The sequence below is a fragment of the Schistocerca piceifrons genome, chromosome 1, assembly GCF_021461385.2.
Source record: "Schistocerca piceifrons isolate TAMUIC-IGC-003096 chromosome 1, iqSchPice1.1, whole genome shotgun sequence".
NCBI classification, from domain to species: Eukaryota; Metazoa; Arthropoda; class Insecta; order Orthoptera; family Acrididae; genus Schistocerca; species Schistocerca piceifrons.
The window spans coordinates 89,203,677-89,230,628 of NC_060138.1; the positions used below are offsets into that span (position 1 = coordinate 89,203,677).

Here is a 26,952-nt window from a genome sequence, read left to right on the forward strand (position 1 = left end):
CCCCACCAGAATTTTATGATCTAACAGTCAAAGGTCGTGGAAAGATCACAGAAGGGCTAACAGAGCAATTTGTGTTTGTTTTGTTCTATTGGAATTGAATTTGTGAGACTGCACACTATATTCTCAGTCGACAAGTCTTTACAGAACCCAAACTGTGCTATTGTTAAAAGGCTATACTCAGAAAGATTGTTCAGCATTCTGTTGGAAACTACTTTCTCAAAATTTTTGAGAACAGAGTAAAAATTGAGATTGGTCTGTAATTAGAAGTCAGTTGCTTGTCTCCACTTTTGTATATTGGTGTTACTACTACTTACTTCAGTCTCCCAATAAATAGACCCTGACTCTTGGAAATTAGTTGTGTATGTAACTTCTTACTGTAAACATTGAGATTTAGATCATGCTGTGTAATGGACGATGCATCAGTCACACCTCTGTATAATTTCCTCAGTCTGTTGATCGACACCTGTAGGCCTACATTTACACTTTCAATGGAATGTTTCATCCAGGGCATGTAATATCACTCAAAGAGTGGCATAATCTTCACATTTGTGTGAGGACCCTTCCATTGTGTGTCTGATGTCATCCTTAAATTGAAAGTCTTCAGATTTTTTACTTGTTCAACTTTCTCAAGTACCATTTCATTTTGGCTTCATAGAATGAACATTAGCTCTCTTCTTTTATAAATATGTGTTACGTACTTTTTTTTTGTATGTGGTCGATTCCTTGTGAATTTCCTCACTGAAGATGGGTGGAACAAAATTTGCAGACACACTGTTGTCCATCTTAGGAAGCAAGTAATCTGATTTATAGGGAAATTCTCGTCATTAGCCAGCAGTGATTGAGTTTTGATTCTGCATAATAAATTAATTTTTTTCTATCAGTGCACTGTTGTTAACGTTGGTGTGCTTTTAAAACTTCATACATACCGGTAGAACTTCCTGTTGAACTGTTGTCATATGTGTGGATCAAATTGCTCCCAGTTTTCTTTACACAGGAAGCCATTTCATTGTAGCTTGTTGATTGGACTACCGCCATGATATTTAAGTTCAACACAAAGCAAGGTGGCATATTGGTTGACACTGGACTTACACTAAGGAGAAACAGAGTGAAATACTTGTCCAGCCATCATGAGTTAGATTTTCCATTGTTTCCCTAAATTATGTATTGCAAACACTGGGGTGATTCCTTAAAAGAACAATGGCCATTTTCTTTTCTTTCCTTGTTCAACTGACACAAAACTGCATCTCTAATGACCTCAGCATCAGTGAGATGTTAAACTCTGATCTCTCCTTTTTACTTCAGGAATCTCATCTATGATGTCGCTACAAAAGAAATGCACACTTTTTTTTTTAAAGCCATCTTTTGTTCTACATGTTTGAAAGTTTTACAGTGTGTAGATACATCCTTAGGAACAATATTTTCATTTCTCCACATAGTTTCCATCCCTCTCAACTGCCTTACACCATCTTGGACCAGCGTCTGTATACACACACGGTAAAATTCTGGACCAACCTGTTGGAGCCACTGTTTGGCAGTGTGCACTAGGGAGTCATCATCTTCAAACCTTCTTCCGCGAAGAGAGTCCCTCAGTTTCCCAAAGAGATGATAATCACATGGAGCCAGGTCAGGACTGTAAGGCAGGTGTTTCAGTGTCGTCCATCCGAGTTTTGTGTTTGCTTCCATGGTTTTTTGACTGACATGTGGCCGTGCATTGTCATGCAACATCAAAACAGCCTGCTTTTTGCCGATGTGGTCGAACTTGATCAGTTGAGCTTGAAGTTTCTTCAGTGTTGTCACATATGCATCAGAATTTATGGTGGTTCCACTTGGCATGATGTTCACAAGCAATAGTCCTTTGGAATCGAAAAACACTGTAGCCATAACTTTTCCAGCAGAAGGTGTGGTTTTGAATTTTTTTTTTCCTTGGGTGAATTTGCATGATGCCACTCCATTGATTGCCTCTTCGTCTCTGGTGAAAAATGATGGAGCCATGTCTCATCACCTGTCACAGTTCTTCCAAGAAATTCATCTCCACCATTCTCGTACTGCTCCAAAAGTTTGCTGCTTACCATTTTTCTTGTTTCTTTGTGAGCCACTGTCAACATCCTGGGAACCGACCTAGCACAAACCTTTTTTAATGCCAACACTTTCAGTATTCTGCAAACACTTCCTTCCCCTATCCCAACGTAGCATGACAATTCGTTCACTGTGATGCGTCTGTCAGCAGTCACCAATTCGTTAACTCTCTGCAAATTGTCTGGAGTGTGTGCAGTATGAGGCCTGCTGCTGTGAGGACACTCCTCAATATTGCCGTGCCCGGTTTCATCACGTAACCTGCTTGCCCACCGACTAACTGTACTGCGATCGACAGCAGCATCTCCATACACCTTTTTCAACCTCTTCTGGATGTTTCCCCCTGTCTCATTTTCACAGCACAGGAATTCTATGACAGTGCGTTGCTTCTGGTGAACGTCAAGTGTAGCAGCCACCATGAAGACATGCTGTGATGGCGCCACTCACGGGAACAGGTTGAACTAAGTTTGAAAACAAGTGGGAAGGATGTATCTACACACTGTAAAACTTTCACACATGCAGAATGAAAACTGTATTTTTACAAAAATAGTGTGCATTTCCTTTGGAGTGACCCTCGTAGGATGTAATGATTACGATGTGCCTCTAAAGGTGTATAATTCTTGCTTGTATTTTTGAAAGGAAGATGGACTCATTGTGAAAAAGTAGTTGTTTTGGTATTAAGGTCTTCAGAAAAAGACTGTTGTTGATTTCTGTATGTTTTTTCTGTATGTGTTTTGATTCCCACCTTTCAATACTTCATGCATTTGTACAGTGTCTCTAAATAACATTTTTTCATAGGACAGCAATTATGGATCATTTGTCAGGAGATTGTCAAAATAGGTGAATACAATACAGTAAACTGGAACAGCTTATATTTACGGAATTAATACGCTGTCAGAATGAAACATTATTATGCACTATTAAGAAATTTATCATACGCAAAATACCTAATCTTGACTGTTGTGACCAAGTGCTGTCGAAACTGAAACCTGACAGACATTTTTACTTAAGCTGGCCTGACAGTCTCTGTTACGATATTCATTCATAGAGTAGAAGTAGTTGCTTATTAAAAAGTCTTTCAAACTCTGTTTAAACTGTTCTTTTTCTGAAACCAAGTGTTTCACTTATAGTGAAATAGACTTACTTCTTTGAGCAGCTGAGCTGTATAGTCAGTCTATGCCATCTTATTGTCTATCTGGCTATTACATTTAGAGTGTTACCAAATCCATTGAAGTCTGTTTAACAACTTGCCATGCATTACACTAAAGTCTCACTAATACGACCCTCAGTAGTCCGGCCTCTCAGTAATCCGGCACACATCCAACCTCTAGTCATTCAACCTGAAATGATGCCTACAGTAATGAAATTTCGTCTGCAACAGTGTTCAACAATCCTGTACACTTTGAAATTGTGGCTTTCCTTACAGGTCATTGTCATGGCTTCTAAAGGGAGACACATTATGCTAGACCTCAAGGGTCGACAGAAGCGTCCGATCCCACGCGTCGGCTTTGACCCGTGACGTAAGGGTGTTGTCGTGTGTGACGTCATGACGGCGCGGAGTTTGGTTTGAGTGTGGCTGTCTCCAGTTCTGTTTTATCTTATTTTATTTACTTTTCTGATCTGTTCGTTCTATCTCGTGAGATTTTTTTAAAATTTAAAAACACTTATTACTTATTTTAATTATGTTTCCTCAAATTTCTGTTTTAGTTTATTATATTTATCTTTCTGATCTGTTCGTTCTATCCCGTGAGATTTTTTTTTTTTTTAAAAGACAAAAAACACTAATCAGCTACTGAAGCATCTCTATCTTCTATGGGTTGCAGGGGTTACGACCCCTGGGGAGGTGGGTGGGTATTCATGCATGGCTGTCTTCACTTACACGTTGTAGCTACGCAAGGCGTCTAAATTTGTTTATATTGAGTTTGCCCCCCACCCAAAACACCCCATTTCCCGCGCTTGTTCCGTTAGTGTCATTAGGCTTCTTGTGGAAAGTGTGTGTGTGTGTGTGTGTGTGTGTGTGTGTGTGTGTGTGTGTGTGTGTGTGTTTGTTTCCGCCATATTTGTGACGTCATGGGTCAAAGCAGGCGGGTGGGATCAGACGCTTCCGTATTTCTGACCTCAAGCACAAACTCAGAATTAGATATAAACTCAACTGAGATTCTTCGCAGGAAACCATTGTTGCTGGCAACGGTGTTGGATGAGCAACTATTTATGACCAAACTTCAGCATAAAAGAGGTAATCATAACCTCACAGGAAAGCTATGATGAAACTGATGAAGAAGAGGACATAGGAGGAGAGAACATGAGGATATCTCAAACTGCTGGTGCTGAAGTTAGAGACGTCTTCCTGGAGTACATTGACCAACAATCAGAAACATGGCAGTAACTATGAAATGCTCTTAAAGCCCATTGTGTGATAAAGCACAGTACCATCACGTATCATCATGGTGACAACTAAAACTTTGGGACATGTTTAATAGTCAATGACAGGTGATACTAATATGCATGTACACACTCAAGGACTAAGTTTTCTGTAAAAATGGATGTATCTTTTGATTTGATAAAGTACAATCCCTGTGTGTTTATACTAAATTTTAGACACACTCAACAATCTGGCACTTCCGTTAATCCGGCACCCATATGTGCGAGGATTGGCCTATTTAGCAAGAGTCTAGTGTATTTTTGAAACTGAGCAAGAGGCATAGGTAAACTGTTAAATACTGAATAATTTGTCTTGTTTTCTAAAGCATCATTTGTGCACTATATTGTGGTTGCGCTAATCATGGTATGTATACCACCTACTACACGCAGATTGACATTAACCTTCTCGTTTAGACAAGTGCAGAACATCCACATGCAGAAATGAAATCCTCTGGAATGTTGTTTATTTCACCCCTTCATAACCCAGTGTTAAACCACTACCTACTCTCTTACTGAGACTCTGGTTCCTGCTGCTATGGTAAAGTCTTGCTAAACAAATAGCTTACCTGTCTTGTTATAGCATTATGCTTTTACGGAAAACATGCAAATGCACAGGTTAACAACTAGGATAGATTGGTACTAACCACAAAGAGGTGGTGTTGAAAGGCAGACAGCTTCATTCAAATGTAGACTATTTGGTCAGTGTCAGCGTGCGCACAAGCATGCGCTTGCTGTTGTCTGTGAGTGCTGTTTCTTGATGTGATGAAGGATTGTTCATGAAAGCTGAAAATATCCAACAATCTACTTTTGAATGTGGCTGTGTGCTGGTGAACACCTTCTCTATTTAAAGAACAGCAATCTCTCTTAATTGATATTGTTATTGTTATTTATTCTGGATATTCTATTGTTTGATAAGCAAAGATTAATGTGTATTGCATAGCTCGTTTATAATTTTATCATGCAACTGAATGTAGACTTTTCTATAGTCAAACAAATGGTGATGCTGAACTCGCAAGGTCTCTAAAATTTAATTAATCCTTACTGCATTTAAGAATGTCTTAGAAATGTAAAAGAAATCATACTTATGTTCTTTTCTTTTCAGTGTGACTATCAGCCTTGGTACACAGTTGGGGCATTAGAAAATGCTTCATTTACAGTGAAAACAACATTTCCTCTTTTATTGCGTTACTCTTTCAATGCTTCCAAATGGTGTTTGTAAGTACAAATATTTCTGCCATACTAGTATTTTTCTCCATGTAGGAGATTGCTGACTGTCTTAATTTGAATGGTCTGGATGCAACTATTACAGGAGGAACGTTACATTCAAAGAGTATGGTGTATATGGGTGGAATATATCTGATGATGCTTGCAGTGACTTATACAATATAAAGAAGCCTGACTCACAGTTTCTTCGTATGTATATATGATACATATGATTCAGTAGTGTGAAATATTTTCATATTTGCATCATAACTGTTTGTCTAAGTATGTTATGTAAAGTTATTAAATTATGTTTCTGTTCTCTTTCATAATTTTTATTTTCATAGTTTTTATTCAGTCATGGTTCAGTTATTTTTATTTCTTACAGCACTCATTGTGGCTGTCTGTTTGCTGCTGCTTCTTAGTATAATATCTTACGCATTTGCTACAGTTGTGGAATCAGGATGGTTTACAAACCTATGGAGGAGGAATCTCTCCTTCACAGAGCTAGAAAATGTTAGTATGAAAACTATTTATCAATTATTTGTGTACATTGTTACTTTACTGAGTAGCATTGTAATTGTAGAAAATTATCTTTTAGAAAAAAAAAAGTGAAAGGTATTAAACACATTGTTATCTTTTTGTTTGCTGCTGACATTGGAGGTATATGCCCTACATCCTGAAAAGTTCAAATGCTGTGTGTAATGAAACAGTTTCCTTCATTGGAAACTGTGTTTGCATTTAGAATCAAAGAACTATTTTTGTCTTGCTCATATATATTATAGCCTGATTAATCAAGATATCAGTGTAAAAGGACCACATCTTTTCCTTTCATTTGTGTCTTTAATGACAGCTTCCTATATGTAAACTACCACACTGCTTCAAACATTTCTGTGAACCTGTACAATGGAGGAATATTAAATGACAATGTCCTATGTGAAATTAATTTCATTCCCAAGTCCCTGTATCATCTCTCTTCTCATTCAACATTTCATGAATTGTTCTTAATGTGTTATTTATTTCCTTCTCTTCAACTATTTGTCAGCACACTGTTTGTTGTGTGATTTTTTTCCCATTACATTCATTTAAATAACTATTCATTTTCACCATATTTTACCCCACTGAAGTATTTGACATTTTGTCAGAGCTGTATTATGCCCCTGTTGTAGTGTATTAAACTATTGCACTCCTGTTGTGTATGTTGTAATGCACCCATGTATCCTGCCAGGCATTTACCAGGAGGAAATGGAAAGACAAGATAGAATGTGAAGTTGTTGAAGTCATATTTGCTTGTTTACTGATAGCTAATGTGTTGATTCACTGAATCTTGCTCTAGACATACTAAAAACCACTTACTAATGCGATGATTGACTGAAAGTTGATCTAGACGTACTAAAAATCATGTACTATACATGAAAATGCTGAGCCCATAGTAACTTCATTTAATTTACCGAAAGAGCAATCTGTTATTTTGACTGTTGTATAGGATGTTAGGCATAGATGGTGTCAGTTAGCACAGTTAGTCAGTTTCAGCTAGGTCGTATTGTAGACGTGCTGGATGTTGGCTAATCCTTTGGAGATAGTATTTTACTTGCAGCATTTCAAGTCAAACTGAGGTAATGTGTGGAGAGGGAAAGATTATAATGATGTAGGAAAGATTAGTAACTTCTGTGTGATCTTCTTTCACATGTCTAATGCTCTTTGAAACAAGTTTTCATTCCTTACATTAGTATACCCTACAAGTAAACAGCTGTCTATTTTGTTTGAAAATTAATGTTTAATCCCATTTACGGGCTTGTAAGCAGCCACTTACCATATTTACAATGTTGTTCAACAGTCTTCTGCTTGTTTTGGTTCCTTTCCTTGACTGTGTGTGTGTGTGTGTGTGTGTGTGTGTGTGTGTGTGTGTGTTTTTGCAAGCCTCATTTGCTCCTGCTTAACTGTCACTTCCCCAGTTCCTTAAGTGTATCTTATAAGCACACTGTAGAAAAGAATTTACCAAGACCAGAAGACATCACGCTAGTACTATGTAACACCACCCCTGGCCTTCAAAATGTTTTCTAATTGGTAAGGAAGAGGGTTGTCAAGTTTCTTTAGATACGTCATTTTTCAGTTGAAGTCACTCATTTATAATTATGCCCTGTAGAGCTAGGAAATTGCTGAGATATTGATTGCTACATACCACTTGCTGTTCCAAATAGAGCCAGATTTTTTATATTGGATTAAGGTTGGTTGATTTAGTGAGTCAGTCAAGATGCAGTAGGATGCTTAAGTGTTCATTGAACCAGGAACATGTGCTTGCACACCTATGAACACACATTTTGTCATTTTGGAAGAAGGGTGTGTCAACAAATACTCATTGTGAAGATGTTGAAGAAAGGGCAACTTTTTGTGGCTGAGAAAATACACATTCACAGTGACCTAAATGAGTGGGAGTGGGTCATAGAACTAAAACATTTCCAAAGCATGTAACTCAAAGCATCTCAGAATCACCTTCAGTCTTGAACTACCTCCACACATTGTGAGTTAATTGTCTGACTGGGCCATCAGTGCAATCAGTATCTTACATAATTTTGGCTTTTCAGACCACACCTCATGCTTCCACTCACTCACTGCCCAGTTTTTGTGTTGTTAGGCCCATTGAAGACTTGTAACTGTATGTGTAGCTTTCAGCAATGGTCTGACTCCCTGTACATTGCATGGTATTGCCTTTGCTTTGTTTGCTCACAAACTACTTGAGATGGCCCTGCATTCACTGCAGTAGCAATTCTTGTTGAGTTTGAACTGTGACTAATACATCATTCTTATAGACATGTTGGACAATTCACATTGATATGCCAACAAATCAGTTAATTTCATTCACATTGTGGCCATGGGCACATTCAAACACAGTGGCTCCTTTCTATCATTCTGTCACGTCTCCACAGTTATCAGTCTTAATGTTTTGATTCCATGTAAGTGATTGTCATGTACACACGCTTTTCACCGTCAAGATGTATGCTAGTGTTGTAGTGGTGAGAGTCACATGACCAACTGAGTGAGGTGGCGCAGTTGTTAGTGCACTGCCTAACAAGGGCATGACCGACTTCCTTCCCCATCGTTCCCTAATCCGATGGGACCAATGACTTCGCTACTTGGTCCCCTCCCTGAAAACCAACCACCCAACCAATCAACCAGCCAAGTTACATGACCACCTCCTACCAGTTCTGCACCATCTGCTGTGCTCCAGAGTATGCATTGTACTGTTTCAAGGTGGAGATTAATATTTCATCGCACAAACTTCATTTTAAACTGCCTCTTGTATATTCTCTGATATATATTTCACCATCAACAAAGCAACAGGTTTAAGTACAACCAGTTCATGCACTTTATTACCTGCTAGTGTTTTGTGCATTTTGTACACTCTCTATTTGAACAGTCATTTTCTCACTTAATCATTGAATGTTGGTGAGTTGGTATCTGCACATTCGTGACAACATTACTTCGCTATACAGTTGGCACTCACACTTCATGGGCTGACATTGGCTCAGTGATAGCCGGGGAAAAAGAACTCCATGGGAGGGAAATGAACTTGCCATGTGAATCGATCTGTAGGAAGCAGAGAGACTGAACCCTCATAGAGATGAGCATGGGAAGAATTCAGTGCACAGCTGGTACATATGACTGACAGCACTCTGCACAACACACAGCACGATACGTTAGCTGAGGTCCATTGTGGTTGAACTCTAAAAAGTGCTAGTCCGCCTGTCCTGTTGCCACCTGCAGCAGGTCTGCCCATACTACGTTGTCGTGTGCACCCTCCCACGGCAGGCTTCTGCACTGTTCGCACCAGCTTGGCTGTCTCCATCGTGCGTCTGCTGGGAGAGATAGTAAATCCCTCCCCTCTGAAAAGGCCACATAGAGCCGGAAGTGACTAGCCTTGGGCCGAGACCACCAACACAGAACTAGAGAAGTCCCTGGAAAAACTGGCAGTGGACCAATCATGCAGAGAGTTAACTCCAACGACACTGGCCCCACCCAAATGGGCATGGATGCTGTGGCAGTGGGAGTCCACTGGTAGCAGTGGAAATTATGGCACCTCCATCGATGATGGGGTGGGGAGGCAGAGGAAGAGGAGGAGGAGGAGGAGGAGGGTGGATCCAAATCCATGAGCTCCAGATTGGCAGGCACAAGTGTGGGCTCCACTGAGAGCTGCTGTTGTTGGTGACAGGAGACAGCAGAGCACATGGAGCGACAACATGAAAGCACGTCGCTGCGAGCAGGAGCGCTCACCTGGAACAATGTCATGACCCAACCTGCAGACCAGGAGGCTACTGTAGTGATGTTCCAACAGGTTGTAGGTGGAGCTGATTGGCATGGCGGGTCAGTTGCTCCCTACCAACATCAACCACAAACCACTTCCAACTTTTGTTGCTCACCATGACACCCAGCAGCCAACCCTGCCACCTGTCAAAAGACTGGGCACAAATGGCAGCTCCGGGAGGAAAACAGAGTGGTCCACAGTTGGTGTGCGACTCAGGGTGCAGCTAACCCTGGAGAGCCTGCAGCTGGCATCTGTGCAAACGTGCTGCTAGACTGCCCCCTCAACTGGCATTGCACAGTATGTAGCCAGAAAGCTCAACAATGCATAATCACGTCAAGCAACGGGCACGGATGTCTTCATTTGGGCTTTAAATGTAAGCACAAAGTACTCCACCTCCAAGTTAGAAGTGGGTGAAATTGAGTGGTGATCAGATGTTATATACCACCGCAAACGCAACAGTCCTCAAACTGCTGTGACACAAACTGCCAACTGTTGTTGATACCAGGGTCCTTGGAAATCCCTCGATCGCAAGAGTAACCAGCAGTGAGTGAACTGTGGCAGTCAATGCTGTGGAGGACAGCTTGGCTAAGTGGTGGAAACTGGAAAATACAGTGACCACCAACAACTGCATGCTGCCCAAAAAGAGCCCGGTGAACTCGACATGCACATTGTGCCAAGGGTGCTCTGGGAATCGCCAAGGAGAGAAATGGGATGGCGGTGCAGCCTGGTTCTGCGTAAGACCCCCACAAGAACACACCAGATGTTCGATGACACAATCAGTCACTGACCATCAGACTTAACGTTGAGCCAGTGTCTTCATATGAGTTATACCCCAGTGTGACGCACATAGCAGCTGGAGTATGTGAGGATGCAATGCCAGGGGGATGACAACATGGCAGCATCGTTCATCTGTGACTGTATGAACCCCCAGGGCAATGTTGAGCCAATCATGGAAAAGGGAAAATGGACACTACACTGGGACTACACCTGAAGAAATGTACTCCTACCAAACCAACTCGACTGCTGAAATGATACTCTGGAAAAGCAGGTCGGGGTCCATGGGGGTCACGACTTCATGTGTCATCAACAGAAAGTCTGACAGATTTTGCTGCAAGGTCTCATCCAGTGCGAACACAAGAGCCCTCAGCTGATTGAACTCTGGATTGGGCTCCATTGGCAGCTGTGATAGCACTTCGGCATTGACCCCTTGCGCAGTGGCGTGGTAATGAATGTTGTCACAGTAGATGCTGAGAAAGAGGGCCTAGTGCTGCAACCAGTGGATAGTCATATCCAGCTGCTTATAATGAGGGGTCAAATAATAAACCAATGATTAGTGAGCAGTGATGAGCAGGATCTTCACCCCATACTCAAGATGTGGAAATCCTTAAGCCCGAAAATAATAGCTAGCGCCTCCTCTTCCACTTGTGAATAATTATACTGTGCGGCAGAAAGTGTCTTTGATGCTTTGAAGAAACTTTTAATAGCTAAGATTGCACTCAGTAGTAGTTATTCCTGATGACTAGTTTCATTTGTTAAGACTGTCACCTTCTGATCTTTCAAAAACTTGGTGTTATAAGTGCTGCTCCATTATGACTGTATCACACGTCATGTCGACATTATAGTGGATAGTATATGTGAGGTTATCAAAAAGTAATGAAAAATTTTTTTTTCTGTATTTATTCATCATCAACTTTGTTGTCTTCAAAGTAATCCGTCTCAGATATAATACCCTTGTGCAGTGCTTTTTCCAGTCTTGGAAGTGCTTCTGGAACTCATTTTTCATTATAGTGTTCAGCTCCATCAGTGATTTTGTTTTTATGTCATTAATGGTGGCAAAATGTCATCTTTCCATGGTTCCCATCAGTCTTGGAAATAGAAAGAAGTCGCAGGGGGCCATTTTCGACAAATATGGTGGCTGAGGCAGATTAACAGTTTTGTTTTTTGCCAAAAGTTCATGAACCATTGAAATGTGAGTGGGAGCGTTATAGTGCTGCAATTTCCATTACTAGTTTTGCCACAGTTCTGGGTCATTCCATGTCAGTTCAACCATGGGCTCCAGCTCATAGTCTCAGGTTTAACTGAAATTAAGTACACTAATTCTACCATGTGTGGACCACTCGTGTACAAAGTATCAGTTTCCCCTGCCAATTAGTTCCAGAATTATGAGTTGTGAAAGAAGGTGGTGTGACCCGGAAATTGCAACCCGCATCTAGCAATCTATCTTGAGACCCAACTTCAGGTCTTAATAACTTTGGAACTATTCCACACAGTCCAGTGAAATTTTTACAACCCAGTAACATCCATTTAGAGAAACCACTCTGTGAATCAAAACACCAACAACATATTTCTGAGGGAAATATAAAAAATTCCAAAATGTGATTTAAAAAAATGTAATACATTAAAAGGTATGTATTGTAGGTGCCCTCTATGCCAAATATAATTCACTCAAAAAGGGTATAAATTTTTTTGTGGTAAGCTTAATGTGCCCTTAACACACACAGAACTCACCATGCCCATATCAGTCACAAAAACTGAGTTACATGCACACGAAAATACAAAAATTTGAAAAATTACCTGAAAAACATGGATTTTCTAAGTGTGGTAGCACAAAAGGGACAAGTGGTATTCAAGACAAATTTTACACACTGTGTAAGTAGACCATAATGATATATATCTCAGAATTTCAGCATGTTATTGCAAGACATTTGTGTACAATGGAAGGTGACAGATGTATTTTGTGATGTGGCAATTGTTCCACAACACAATTTTGTAGAAACATATCATAAACTGTTCTGCCTCTTCTTATTCTCTCCCACAACTGTTTAATCACTAAGCAACAACATATAGACAGATTAACACAACCTATCATTAATGTTTACTGCACCTTAACTGCTAAAAACCAGTCGATTCTGCTTCGAAAAGTAGTTCTCCCACGCTTTAGCTACTATACTCTGTACATTGGGTGGCAAATTGTACTGTCTTCCTGGCACTGTGGTGGGAACTGGAACTGTCAGAAGAATATGTTCAAAAGGAATTCAACACCTGTCTGCCAAACGTGGCCAATGAAATGATCTCGCTGGTCATGCTGGTGGTATGAAGTTCACAAATACATCACCTTCTGGTTCACAGCACTCTGCAGCATATCCTAAGTACCATTTGTCATCATAAACAGCAATAACATAGCAACCTGGTTGTATGTTGCTGTTTTTGCTTCTGAATCCTGAGTCAGACACACTGTGAAGACACATGTTGTGCATGAACCTATAGTTATAACCGGACGATCTACTCATCTGCACATTGTCAGAGTCCGCTGGAGAGAAGTGATGATGGCTCCTTGTGCCTGCAACAGGGTGTTCTAGTCTGCTTTTTAGCAACTCTTCGAGTGATTTCACCTCATCTTTCGAAACATAGAATGATTATATGCCAGAGATATTTTTCTGTACCCAGGTAAATAATTGAAGAGGTGTTAGAATGTGACCTTCTGTAGGGTGCTGCAGACTAGCTCGTGATGCCATGCACTTAATGGTAGCACCAATACCATCACATACATTTTTACTATGACTTCTTGTGAAAAAATTCCATTCTGTGTGAATCTGAAAATCATGGTAATGCATGCATAAATTTTTGAGATTTTCACAGTTTTTTTACTGACTAGCTGCCCCATCACTGAAGTATTTTGCAAAATGTTGCAATGGCATCATGAATTAAACAGTCACTAAAAATGCACAGGTTCATGACAGACACATCACCTGATTCACCTCTATAATAAATAGCAAATGGTTGGAGAGTTGCTTTACTGTTTTCCCAATGATATCCTTGGATGGCATCTTGAACTATAAATGTATAATTTTCAGAAAAGTCTAGTATTACTATAATTTCATCTTGTTTCAAATTATCCTTACAAAACTGGAGATAAGGCGATTGTGCTGTTGCTGTGAAGTTGTGTGTGGTCAGTTTGTCTGTTTTTTGACAACACATTTCAACAAAATCTTCCACTGTACTTTGCTTTGTTTCAAGACTTGTGCATCCACGTGTGTCCATTGTTTATAAGAAACAAGTTCATCATCATCCATAAGGAGTTCACCATACAGTTTGTTATTCATGTGTTCTGCAAGATTTGCCTTACCAGGACACTTTTCACACCTGTGTATCAGGCACTGGTAGGAACTGATGTCACACACTAGCAGCTTTATTGCACCTTTATAACCCAGACCAGAATCCTTTATAGCAGCAAACATCAGTTTAGTATTTTGATGGGTCTCACATACACAAACATTGTGTGTGCCCCTTGCACTTACAGGCACAACCCATTTTGACCGAAGATTGAAAAAAGATGATAAACCTACTTTGGTAATGGGATACTTTTCCTTGAATTCTACATATAGTTCTGATATGTTGCATAGCAACAGTCTTTTTTGCATCTGTACACGTACATTTCCCATTTTCACCATTACATAGTCTTTTTTTTCCAGGCATTATTCGGCTGTAGCCATTATTTTCATAAAACTCCGACACTAGCACCTTTATTTCTGAACTCAGTTGCTTACCCTGAGCCTGCTGAAGTTGTGGAAGCACTCCTTGGGTTGCTTATATTTTCCTAGCTTGCTTTACCATATATGTAGAAACATTGAATTTCTTTGCAGTGTAGTCAATAGACCAGCTGGAAGGTGCAAGGCTAAGAATCGCAACTTTTTTCTGGCGTGTGGATATGGCACATTTTTCTTTCAAATCATGCACAATTTTGTCCAAATCAGAGCATTTCTGGCATGATTTCTGTTCCTTTGAAGCAGATAGTTCTTCCTCTGCCATCATTAGTGTGTCAGCTATTTTGTGTTTTAATTCCATTTGAGCTTCTTGTAGTTTTCTTCTACCCTAGCTGGTCCTGTCTCTTTTCCCAACTTTGTGTGTCTTCATGGGAGACAAACCAAGAGCAGTCACTGAAGTATTTAATTGCTCATCCGCTGTGGTTGTAGGTGGCTGATACTCTTCGTCACTGTCACATAAATTATCAGAATATTCTTCATTTTTTAGCAGTATAACACACCTGGAACATAACTTTTGTCCTGGTTTCATGTTAAGTCCCATGCACTGGTAAACTTTCAATACTGATTTTATATCAGTTTCTCTGAGGCTACACTTCACTGTCTTCTTATGAATCCAAAATGGATCAAAACGACTTCTTTGTAGGAAAGAATACTTATCCAGAAACACTTTCATATGATGATAACAAACACTACAGTTTCCTGGAACTGTACTTCTTGTGCCCACAGGGTGTATCCCGCATCTCCATAGCAACAAATCTTGGTCCGATTCATCCAGATCATACAGCACAAAGTGAATGCCACATTTTGTTCAATATGTTGTTTTATGACATTCAAATGCTTGTGCTCTACCAATACTGCAACTTGTTTGAACAAAAGCACCACTAGTACACTCTTCTGCCTCCATACTGACTTTCCACAACAGTGCTGACCAGTCTGAACTAGAATCTTAAAAACATGAATAACCTGTAATTGTTGCTTGTTTCCTTTGTTGTTCCTGCCTAACAATGACTCATTCTGTCCCTGAAAACTACCATTGTTTAACTTTCTGTTGCCTAATGGTTCCCAACAATTTCTGCAGCTTAATCTGAAACAAGCTGTCTGCATCATCACTATTACTTGCTAAATTGTGTTAAAAGAAACGTAACCAAATACATCTCTGTCAACTTTTATTGTTCACAAATACCTTGCAATAACAAGTTGAAATTTTGCCACATATTATATTATGATCTACTTATGCAGTGTTTGAAATTTGGCTTGTATATCACTTGTCCCTTTTGTGCTACCACACTTAGAAAATCCGTGTTTTTCAGGTAATTTTTCAAATTTTTGTATTTTCGTGTGGATGTAACTCTGTTTGTATGACTGTTATGGGCAAGATGAGTTCTGTGTGTGTTTAGGGCACATTAAGCTTACCACAAAAAAATTTATACCCTTTTTGAGTGAATTATATTTGGCTTAGAGGGCACCTACAATATGTACCTTTTAACGTATTACATTTTTTAATCACATTTTGGAATTTTTTATTTTCCCTCAGAAATATGTTGTTGGTGTTTTGATTCACAGAGTGTGTTCTCTAAGTGGATGTTACTGGGTTGTAAAAATTTCACTGGACTGTGCAGAATAGTTCCAAAGTTGTTAACACCTGAAGTTGGGTCTCAAGATAGATTGCCAGATGCGGGTTGCAATTTCCGGGTCACGCCACCTTCTTTCACAAGCCATAATTCTGGAACTAATTGGCTGGGGAACTTAAAATTTTGTACATGAGTGTTCCACACTTGGTAGCATTGGTGTAAATTTCAGCCAAATCTGAGACTATCAGCTGGAACATTTTCTCAAATTGGTTGAATTGACATGGAATGACCCTTCTGGTTGTTTTATTTGGGGTGCTAGTATGCCCTTAAGGCAGAAACCCGTGATGCTTAAGTCCACTGTAATCAATGAAAACAATGAGGAGAACCTACAAATGTGATTGAACTTGTCAAATGGTTTTCGGTTGTGGCTCTTCAAGCAGTTTCCATTGGGACTATTGAACCTTGGCTCCGATGTCATACCCATATAACCATACACCCATGTTTTGTCACCTGTTATAACCTTCTTTAGAAGTTCTGGATCACTGTCGACTTCATTCAGCAATTCCTGATTGATGTCTACACAATGTCATTTTTGGTGGAAAATGACCAGTTTCAAAATAAACTTTTCTGCTACAAGTTTCATGTCCGAAACATCTGAAAAAATTGCTTGACATGAGCCAAAGGATATGCCAGTGTCATCAACAATGTCTCTGATCATAATTTGGCAATTTTCCAGAACCATTTTCTTTACTACTTCCACAGTGTCATCAGTAATTGGTGTGATAGTACATTCAGGGCAGTCGTCACCTTCAGTGAATTCTCGACACTTTTTAAAATGTTTATACCCCATTTTTCAAGTAAAATTTGATACAAATTTTTTGAGCTATCTTTTCCAAAATTAAAAATTCACTGCGCACTCATAAACACACACAACCTTTTTGAACAGCTGAATATGCAAACACACATTAGGATCATGTGTACCAACCACATAAAAAAAAAGAAAAACACCCTTTAAAAATCGGAGGCATAAAGGCTGCAAAATTAAAAATTCCTATTACTTTTTGATCAAACCTCATAGCACATTCCACATAGGTTTGTTAAAAACAAAAACAGATTTGTCACCAACAAAAACTATACTGTTAAAAAAATACCTTACCTAACAAGTGATGTCCACGCACATGCATTCCGCTGATGCTTGTTCAGATGTTGAATTGTGCAGCAGTGCAGATTTGTGCACACTGTTACATTTACAGAACAAGTTAAATGTAGCAGGGATTCACATTCTTTGAAGTACAGAGTTCAACTGTTTTTATTGTTAACAAACCTGTGTGGAATGTGTTATATACCATCCACTAGAATGTCAATATGGTCTGTGTGATACAGGCATAATGGAATAGGATGTATAACAAGTTTTTTGAAGTTCAGAAAATGACAGTCTTAACTGTTGAAACTGGTCATCAGGAATAAATAGTATTGAAAGTGATCTTGATTGTTAAAGGTTTCTTCAAAGCCAATACAGATCACCTTCCAGTCTGTAATTAATTAGAAATTTCAATCATCTTTGATGCATAAGTAATGGGCTGTTCGGTGCTATCTGGGTTCTGATGGGACAGGATGGCACTAAGGCCATACTCAGACACATCACAGGCCACAGTTGAAGGTTTACCGAGTGTAATGGAAGCCAGACAGGGAGCGAAGCACAAACACTGCTTGAGAGATTGAAAAGCTCATTTACAATGTGCCGACCGGACAAATGTACAGCCCTTCTGGTGAAGCCAGTTAAGAGGATGGCAGACGTGCATGGCCTTGGGAATGAACTGAGCATAATACAAAATCTTTCCCAAACAAGACTGGAGTTCCTTAAGATTCATGGATGCTGGTAGGTTGACAATGGCTGAGATATGCTTGTCTGTGGGGACTAGACCATTTTTACTAGGCACATGACCCAAAAAATACGGGTTCAGGGTGAAAATCTGCACATCTCCGGCTTGCCATGAAGACCACTCTGCAGAAGGTCTTGGAAAACTGACTAAAAAGTTTTGTAAATGCTCCTCCTGATCAGAGCCTGTTACCCAGAAGTCATCCAGATAATTGACGCAACAAGGAATGTCCTGGACTGCAGATACCATCGGTAAATTCCTGGCACAGAAAATATTCGAAGTGGCAAGTGATGAAACTGGTAAAACCCAAAAGAGATATTGGGGCCCGGGAAAGTCCAAGAAACTGTGTCTAGTGGCAACTGCAAGATGATGCAGGAAAAATAATACGACCCCTCACCACACCCCTCCGCATTAATAACTTTAACAACCTTGCCTGCTGTGGAATGGGTTACAAATCTTTGATACACTAGGCATTGACCATTTGTTTAAAATTATCACAGTGGAGCATGACACTGTTGGGCTTCTGAATCGCCATCAAAGGAGTGGCCCATTGGTGAGATGGAGTAGGAGAAATGACTCCCTGATCCAGCCAACACTGCAACTCAGCATTTACCTTGTCACACGTGACGATGGAAATGGGGTGGGGCACAAAAACTGGGTACCACAAATGACGTAAGAGAAACATGTGCCTCAAAATTTTCTGCTCGGTCGAAAGCGTTCTCTTGTAGCAGGTTATAGGACTGCTGTAAGGAGTCCAAATCATGAAAAGATGTGGGTTGAGTCACTAAATGCACTTTGTCAATGATCTGGAAGCAAAAAACAGAAGGTGTGTTGAGCCCAAAAATGTTTTGTGGCAATGGTGAATTGACTACTGCTGAGGCAAGTTGTCATTCCACATTCTTATAATGCACAGAAATGGACATTTGCCTCCGCAAAGCAATATGCTGTTCACTATAAGCAACCTTATGGAGCGGCTGTTGTAACTTGGGACATCCCAATAGCCTGTACATATTTGAGTTAGATGGCTGACTGTTGCTTCAGTGTGTACCTGAAATTTTATCACTACCAATGTTAGCATAATACCCTGAGGGAATGTGTGCGGGGTGTCAGAGGCAACCCTAGAGTCCACATAAAATGTTTGGACATCTGAAGACTGGCTACAGCCCTTGGAGTGTCACAAACATTTGCCCAATGACCGATCCACACGCACACCTCACATGGTGCCTGCAGGTGTGGGCAATCTCTGCGAATGTGCAACAAATGACAATTGGAGCAGGACCGGTTGCTCACCCAACAGGAGGAAGAAGAACCATGCCAAGGACCCAAAACACGCTGCTGGTGGGAATTACGACACTGCGAGCGGCACAAACTCGATAAGCTCAGTACAGGTGAGGGCAGGCAGTACCGAAATGGCATTGCACCAGGACACGTGGTGACTCGGAAGTTGGGGAGGCTATTTGTGATATTATTCATGGCTCCAGGGTTTTGTTAACATGCACACCCAATTGTGCCACTTCCAGGAAGGAAGCCCTTGCCACCACCGTAAGTTCATGTGTATCACAATTTGGGCAATGTTGGCTAAAGAAGGGTCAGTCAAGGTCAGCACCTTAGTTTGCACCTTGTGGTCAGGAGTAAACCTGACAGTCAAGTCCTGAATTAGTGGGCTTGCTTAAGAAGTAGCATGTTTGGGATACTCAAAACGACACTTGTGTGAGAGGCCATGGAAATCTGTTATCCAGACTGCATACAGCTGCCCGGGGCGCTTGTGGTGCTGGTTAAATTGCAAATGCATCGCCGCCGCCGCCACCACCACCACCACCACCACCACCACCACCACCACATCACATGGGTTTGATGACCAAAATATTGTGTAAGCAACTGACAAAGCTCATCAAAGGAAAGTTTTTCAGGCTCAGTGGATGGCTTAAAATTGTGGAGAACTTTGTATAAATCTGCATTGCTAGGCAACAATAAGGCAGCCATATATACTGGATGGTCAATACAGATTACCTGGATGTACAGTAAGAACCAGCATAGGTAATTCTCCCATCTTCCCATTGAGTCATTGAAACCAGCAAACAGTCAGGTGTGGCACATGGTACAATAGACGCATGCGTCTCCCCCCCCCCCCCCCCCCCCCACCGTCCCCCATACTCAACCAGCCTGCATTGTGGTTTACCTGCATCTGCACCTGCTCCTGTTGCTGCTGCTGGTTCTTCTGTAGGTGCAACTATGCCTGCCAGCACTGCAGAAATGTCAGCCCCATGGTGGCGCTAGTAGAGGGGAAAAGAAAATATAGGGGGGTGGGGGGGTCACATGCATAAGAATGTCCTTTGTCACCACTTTAAAATCTTCACAGGCGTGACAATGCCACTTCACTACATAGTTGGCATAGATACTTTATGGACCGAAGGTGGCTCGATGATAGCCAGGGAACAGAACCCTGTGGGAGGGAAATGAGCTCACATAGTGAGTCGATCTACGAGGAAGCAGGCAGTTTGAACCTGTGTAGAGATAAGGATAGGAAAAAGTCGGCAAGTGGCTGGTGTGGACAATTAACAGCTATGCACTTGGCACAACACGTGACATATGATACACTAGGTGATGTCTGTGGTGGTCAAACTCTTAAGTAAGCTCTGGCCCACACGGCGTACTGCAGTATGCAGGCAAACACCTCTGCCAGCAGATCTGTTCATACCGTGTGTCACAAGCACCCTCCGTGGCAAGATTCCACACTACTCTGCTGTACTGTCCACGCCAGATCGTCTGCCTCCATCATGATGTCTGCTTGCGTGGATGCTAAAGGTGTGGTAGTGCTACAGCTCCCGTGCATCATATTGAAATTTGTTCTGTTTCGCTACATTACCATGATAAACAAAACAAAACAAAAAAGTGTGCAAATACATTTGATGCCATAACCATTTCCATTCTGAACTGTTCACTGTCTCATTTCAAAAAGAAAGTTACTTTTTCTTAACAGTATCTCACTGTATGTGTTTATGTTCTTCTAATAGAAATTTTGCAAATATCGTTTTGAATCACCATGAAATAGTAAGTCTCTTGGATTAAAAATGGGTTATAAATTATATCTGCAACTTGGATGTATGTGTGGGATGGTCTAAGAGGTTTTTTTTAAATTTTGTTTAGGACCTTGGTAGCCCAAACCCTGGTGATGCACCTCCAATCATAAGAAATGAGGTACTGCAAATAATCCGTCGACAGAATAGGGTTGCATCTGTAGACATCTTCCGAGGGTAAGTGAATATTCTTCACGTCACTAACTAAAGAAATAAACTTTCATGCTACTGTACATGCACTGCAAAGTAATTATTTGTTTAAAAAGATGAAAATTACAGTCATTGGTAAAACAAAGACAGATAATGGTAAGAAGCTGATGGTTTGAACAAAGAGAATGTTCTGTAAAAGGTAAAAGAGGGAGATTATTTTATTTTGATTTGTATTATCACCTTTAATATTATTACTGTCATTACTGTCACTGTTGCTGCTATTTTATCCACTTTTCATCTCAACACAGTAATCTCTTTTTCACTTTGAGTCAACACATCTGAGACATTACTGGCCGTAAAGTTTATCATTTGAACAACTCATAAAAACATTACTAAGAGTACAGAGGCAGTATTAACTGCAGATTACGTGAGTACTGTTTTAGTGTATACAGTAAAGAGCTAGCACCATTGTATTGCAAGACCAAGGGTTCTCTTTTTGTCAGTTTGCTACTATGTGTCCTTGATATGTTTTTGTGAAGCAAAATTATTACATCAGTTAAAAGAGTAGCAATTGGCTGGTTTGGATTGCTGCCATATAAGTTTTCATAAGATCAATGAAAGAAAAACATTTTTGATACTAATCCCGAAATATTCACCTTTAAAATTTGGACGCATTTGCATGCGTTCATGCTCTGGGCATATTTTTTCTACTCTGATGTTACTACCTCAAAAACATGATTTTGAAAAGGTTTAAGAGGCTCTTGAGGTAATGAGACTCTGTCCACTCATATTTACATGGCATAAGGGAATCAAAAGAAGTTGTTAGGTGATAAATTAGGGGAATTAGGACAAAGAGACATTGATTTGAAGTTTTTCTCCCTCAAATAGTCCATTGTTAGCTTGCTGGCATTGTCATGGCGGAGAATGATGCGACATTTTCAGTTGTCTTTCCTGATGACTTGTGGCAAACAATCTTTGCACACTAATCACCATTAATTATTCTTTGATCCTCTCAAGCAGCATTTCTTAATCTTTTCAATAAGAGGAATCCTTTTCAACAACCATCTTTGTTTTGGAACCTGTTTATAAATGGAACATTTGTAGAAAAGATAATTTTTAAATAATATTTGCTTCCAGAAGTAATTTCAAAAATAACTAAAAGTTCTCAAAATAACCTAATTATAAAGTAGCATAGCCAAACAAGACAACTTTTTATGAGATGAGTGATATTGGTCCTTATTTTCCCAGATATTCTTCATATTAGACTTTATTTAAGAAAGATGAATTCTGGTGATAGGTTTGGCAAGAAGTGTGTTTTTTGTTGACAAAGCCTGAGAAAACTGTTGTGCACTTATATGTAGTTGCAATAATTGAGGACATTCATCTGTTTTTCCTTCTTCCAATAGTAAATGATATGCTTATCAATAAAAATATTTCTATTCCTCTCTAGATGCACTCAAAAGTTTTGCACTGACAGTAAGTGGATTCTCAATCTACAGTTAATTTTGATGTTTAATCCACTGTCCGGTTGGAAAAAACTGATTACAAACTCCATTTAAACTTATCAGGTGCTGAATAACTTCTTCAATGAATGTCGTCCAATGAATTTCCTCTTTATTTCAACCCCTTCCTCTTCTAAAAAGCCTTTTATTGATGGGAAGCAATCGAACTCAGTTCAAACTGCCCTAAATTCTATCTTTTACTTTGAAGCAAGAATATTTTCATAAGCAGTAAATACATTTAAATTATGTTTATTGATCATAGTAAAAATCTGACGTAAATAGTAACCTGAAGCAGTCAATTTTTATCAGTCAGTCTGTCTTTCAGATCAAAATTGTGTACCAAAGAGAAAGCAGGCACCTTAGTCCTCTGCTCAAAAACGTGGATTAATATCTTTCATCAGGGTTACTACCCAGCCACATAGTTTTGATTTTACCATCACCTTAGTGGCCTTAAGACAGGGTCCGGTACAACAAATGAAGTTGTTACTCCTGTCCCAGACAGTGTGTCAGTTTGTTGATTACCACTGATTCCTGATTGACCTACAACCCAAGCATGTTTACCATGATGCTTTCCCCTAGCCTCACAAGTGATTCATGGCACTCTGCAACAACATTTGATCTCATTGTAGCACTTATGTAGAGTCTCCGCTGTGCACACGGTGATAGTAAATATCTCTATCTGAAGTAGCTTGGTGAGCTTTCCTAGAGAGATTACACACTTTAGTCTAGGCTGTACCCCGTATACTTTGGCTCCAGCACATTCACCCGTTTTTAACTCATCAGTGAACAAACTATGTCTCCTGAATGGTATTGTCATTCATTATTCCACAGCTCCCTACTTCCAATTGTTACTCTCAAAAGTTTTGAAGGTTCTGTGCAGTCAGCCGGCATTTCCCCGATCATTCCTATCTTTATCACATCCAATGTATTAGTGTGCAATTCTGGATATCCTAAATGTTTCCAGTTTTTAACCTGTATGCCCCTGCCGCTACCTCCACAAGCTCTTTTGCAGCCACCTTCTCTTGTACCTCATTGTACCCCATTGTAATCAAATAAATTATCATAAGTTTTATGACAGAGGTGAATATCTGACACATGTTCCCAGGGCTTAGACTGCAGTTTTTATCAACAACCCTTTTGCTGCAAATGAGACCACCTTTTCCTTGGAACATATATTGTTTGTGTGGGGTGTCCATGTTAGTTGTGCATTCAGGGCTACCCTTAGATACTTCACTACCTTAACTGCTGGTAGAATTCCATGGGAGAGCTCATGGTTCAAGCACATGCCCTTGATATGCTTCCTCATTAATGGTGACATAACAATTTTCTTGGAACTTACACTTAGACACTGTTTCTTGCACCAGTATTGAACACTGTTCAGAGTGAATTGTGCTACTTTTCTAACAGTACTTGCAAATTTGCCAAGTATTACTATGGCTAAATTGTCTGTATATCCTTGCAAAAAAATAAGTTCCAGCATTTAACTATTTTATGAGTTCATTCTAGCTTCCACAGTAGTGGAGACAAAACTCCTCCTTCAGGAAACTCTCTTGTGGTGCTGACTGCCATTTTCTCATTCATCATTGTGGTTTGTACCTTTGTCTACCAAGCATTGTCTTAATCCACCAGTTAATGATGTTAATGCCATGCGCTTCTGCAGCTCTAACCATGGATTTGAAGGTCATATTACAAAAAGCTTCCTCAGTATTCAGGAAGATGCAGAGAACAATTTTCTGAAAGTGTAGAGCTTTTTCCGCCTCCTAACAAGTTTGCAGTTTTGCATGATTTGCTCAGTTGAAATGTGTGTTGTTTTCATGTAGAGGAACCTCAGTTAACCTCCTTTCGCTAATATAAACATTAACCAGTCTTTCTGATGTCTTTATGAGAAAGGAGGACAGCCTGATCGTCCTCTGTCCTTAGCCTCAGTGTGACTACTTCTCCTAGGCATTGGAATGAAAACAATCTTCACTGTCCTTGAAGCATTAGGAATGACCCCTGCTGCTAGACCAATTCTGAACAGGCTATATGGGTGTCTGGTTAATCTCTCTCCTGTTTGTTGTAATAGAGCCAGAAATATTCCATCTGGGCCTGGTGACATAAATGATTGAAATGTTCCCACCACCACTGGATTTTCCTAATGTCAGCACTATCTCTGACAGATCCCCAGTTCTCCTGTTGGTTACCTGAAAACCAGTGTGTCATGGAGACTGAATCTTAGTCTGTGTTATCTGCAAGAATGCACTGAGAGAAGTGAGTCTTACAAAGCACGTCCAGCATCTCGTGCCTTGTTCTTGTATACTCACTATCCTCCTTTCTCTGAGAGCCTCCTGGATTTGCTGGTATTCTTGTGAAAGTCTAGCCCTAACAGCTGCACTTTCTGACTCCTCACAAAATACCTCCCAGGATGATGGATTTGCTAGCTTAATATCAAGATTGTCTTTGGCAAGGGCTCTGATATTTTGCTCATTGTCGTTTCCTTCTGGCAAAGTTGAATAGTCTTCTTACCTTCTTCTTTAGCAATTCCAGATTATTGATCAACCAATCTACATTCCTGTTTGTGCACTTCTTGGTGACTGGATAGTTTTTTAAGTATGAGTTTACAGTGGCAGACATCACTTCATCTGCCATTTTCTCAAGGTGCTTGGGATTTCTTACCACAGTTTTAACTTCAGATAAGTGTGAGTATAAGTCTTCGCTATATGAGTCCAAGTCTATTTTTCTAAGATTCCTATAGACCATGGTCAGTTTAACACCCATTTCTACTGCAAACTTTATATATAAGGGGCATTCAAAAAGAAACGAGCCGGAGACATAATTGTAGAAACCAGTTCCTGTATGTTAAAAATATTGACTCTTGATGTTGAGACACTTGTCCCACTGTGTCACAAGGCGGTGAATGACTGTCTCATGAAATTCCCGGGGCTGCGATGTTAACCAGTTCCCCACGTACAGCTGGACGTCTTTGTCCGAGGTGAATCGTTTGCCCCTCTGACCCTTTTTAAGGGAACCAAAAATAACGTAATCACAGGGAGAGTGGTCCGGACTGTTTGGAGGGTGGCCGAGAACATCCCATTTGAATTTCTGCTGGAATGTCACGACTGTGTTGGCCATACGAGGCTTTACAGTGCTGTGGAGCAGAATGACCTCATGGGTGAAATTGCCTGGTCGTTTTGATTTGATCACTTGGCGAAGGGTGGTCAAGGCTAGTGAGTAAAGCTAGGCATTCACTGTTGTCTCATGCTACAGGAAGTGAATCATTTTTGGTCCCCTTAAAAAAGTTCTGAGGGGCAAACGATTCACCTTGGACGACGATGTCCAGCTGTATGAATGAAACTGGTTAACATCACAGCCCCGGGAATTTTATGGGACAGCCATTCATTGCCTTGCGTCACAGTGGGATAAGTGTCTCAACAACCAGGGTCAATACATCTAACGTACAGGTATAGCTTTCTGTAATTATGCCTCCGGCTCGTTTCTTTTTGAACTCCCCTTATAGATGTCATCAGATTAGGATGACTCCATTACCATTTACCATTGTCAGACATAACTACCAATTAAGGTGGACCCAAAAGTTATATCAGTCATGTCTTCCCTTCTTTCTTAAAGGACGATCAAAAAGTTTCCGTTTGAGGCTGTTGCTACAGCATAAATACCATGTAAAACAACTCTGTTGGTTGCATAGAAGCACCATCACGTAGGCTAGGGTTTAGTGTGGCATTCATGTTTTTCTGCGGGCATGTGGTAAAAGTGGAAGTGTGGAACTATGGTGAGATTATTACCAAATGTGTTCCAACAGGATCTTCTACTGTTACTCATTTTGTGGCTGCTGAAGGACAAACAGTGGTAGACATCCATCAGAGAATGAAGAATGTGTATGGGGCGGCACGTCTGTCGAAAAGCACTGTTTTGGAATGGTGTGCCAAGTTCCGTGCTGGTCACTGTTCAGCAAAAGGCGCCTGTTGACCTGGGAGACCAACCTCATTCATTATGCACAATTGGAAGACAGTCAAGTGTTGTCCTATAATCCTAATCTGTCCCGTGTAATTATCACACCGTTAGTCCCTCAAAGAGGCCATGAAGGGTTGACAATTCATGTTGGATGAGGGAGTGCAGCAGGCATTTACAGACTTCTTCAAGCAGCAAGACATTGTTTTACCAAATGATATCTTCAACCTGGTGTGTTGGTGAGATGATTGCTTCAATGCTCACGACAATTTTCCCTTATTGGCAT

At 40.3% G+C, this 26,952-nt stretch overlaps 1 protein-coding gene across 1 annotated transcript in view; it reads left to right on the forward strand.

The window, feature by feature from the left end:
• LOC124783083 (heparan-alpha-glucosaminide N-acetyltransferase-like) overlaps positions 1–26,952 on the forward strand; it is a 101,030-nt gene that overhangs the window by 16,156 nt on the left and 57,922 nt on the right. Inside the window, exons 2-5 of the mRNA XM_047253995.1 lie at positions 5,597–5,709; positions 5,804–5,907; positions 6,083–6,210; positions 21,140–21,246. Coding sequence (XP_047109951.1) covers positions 5,597–5,709; positions 5,804–5,907; positions 6,083–6,210; positions 21,140–21,246 — 452 coding nt within the window. The remainder of the gene's footprint in view (positions 1–5,596; positions 5,710–5,803; positions 5,908–6,082; positions 6,211–21,139; positions 21,247–26,952) is intronic.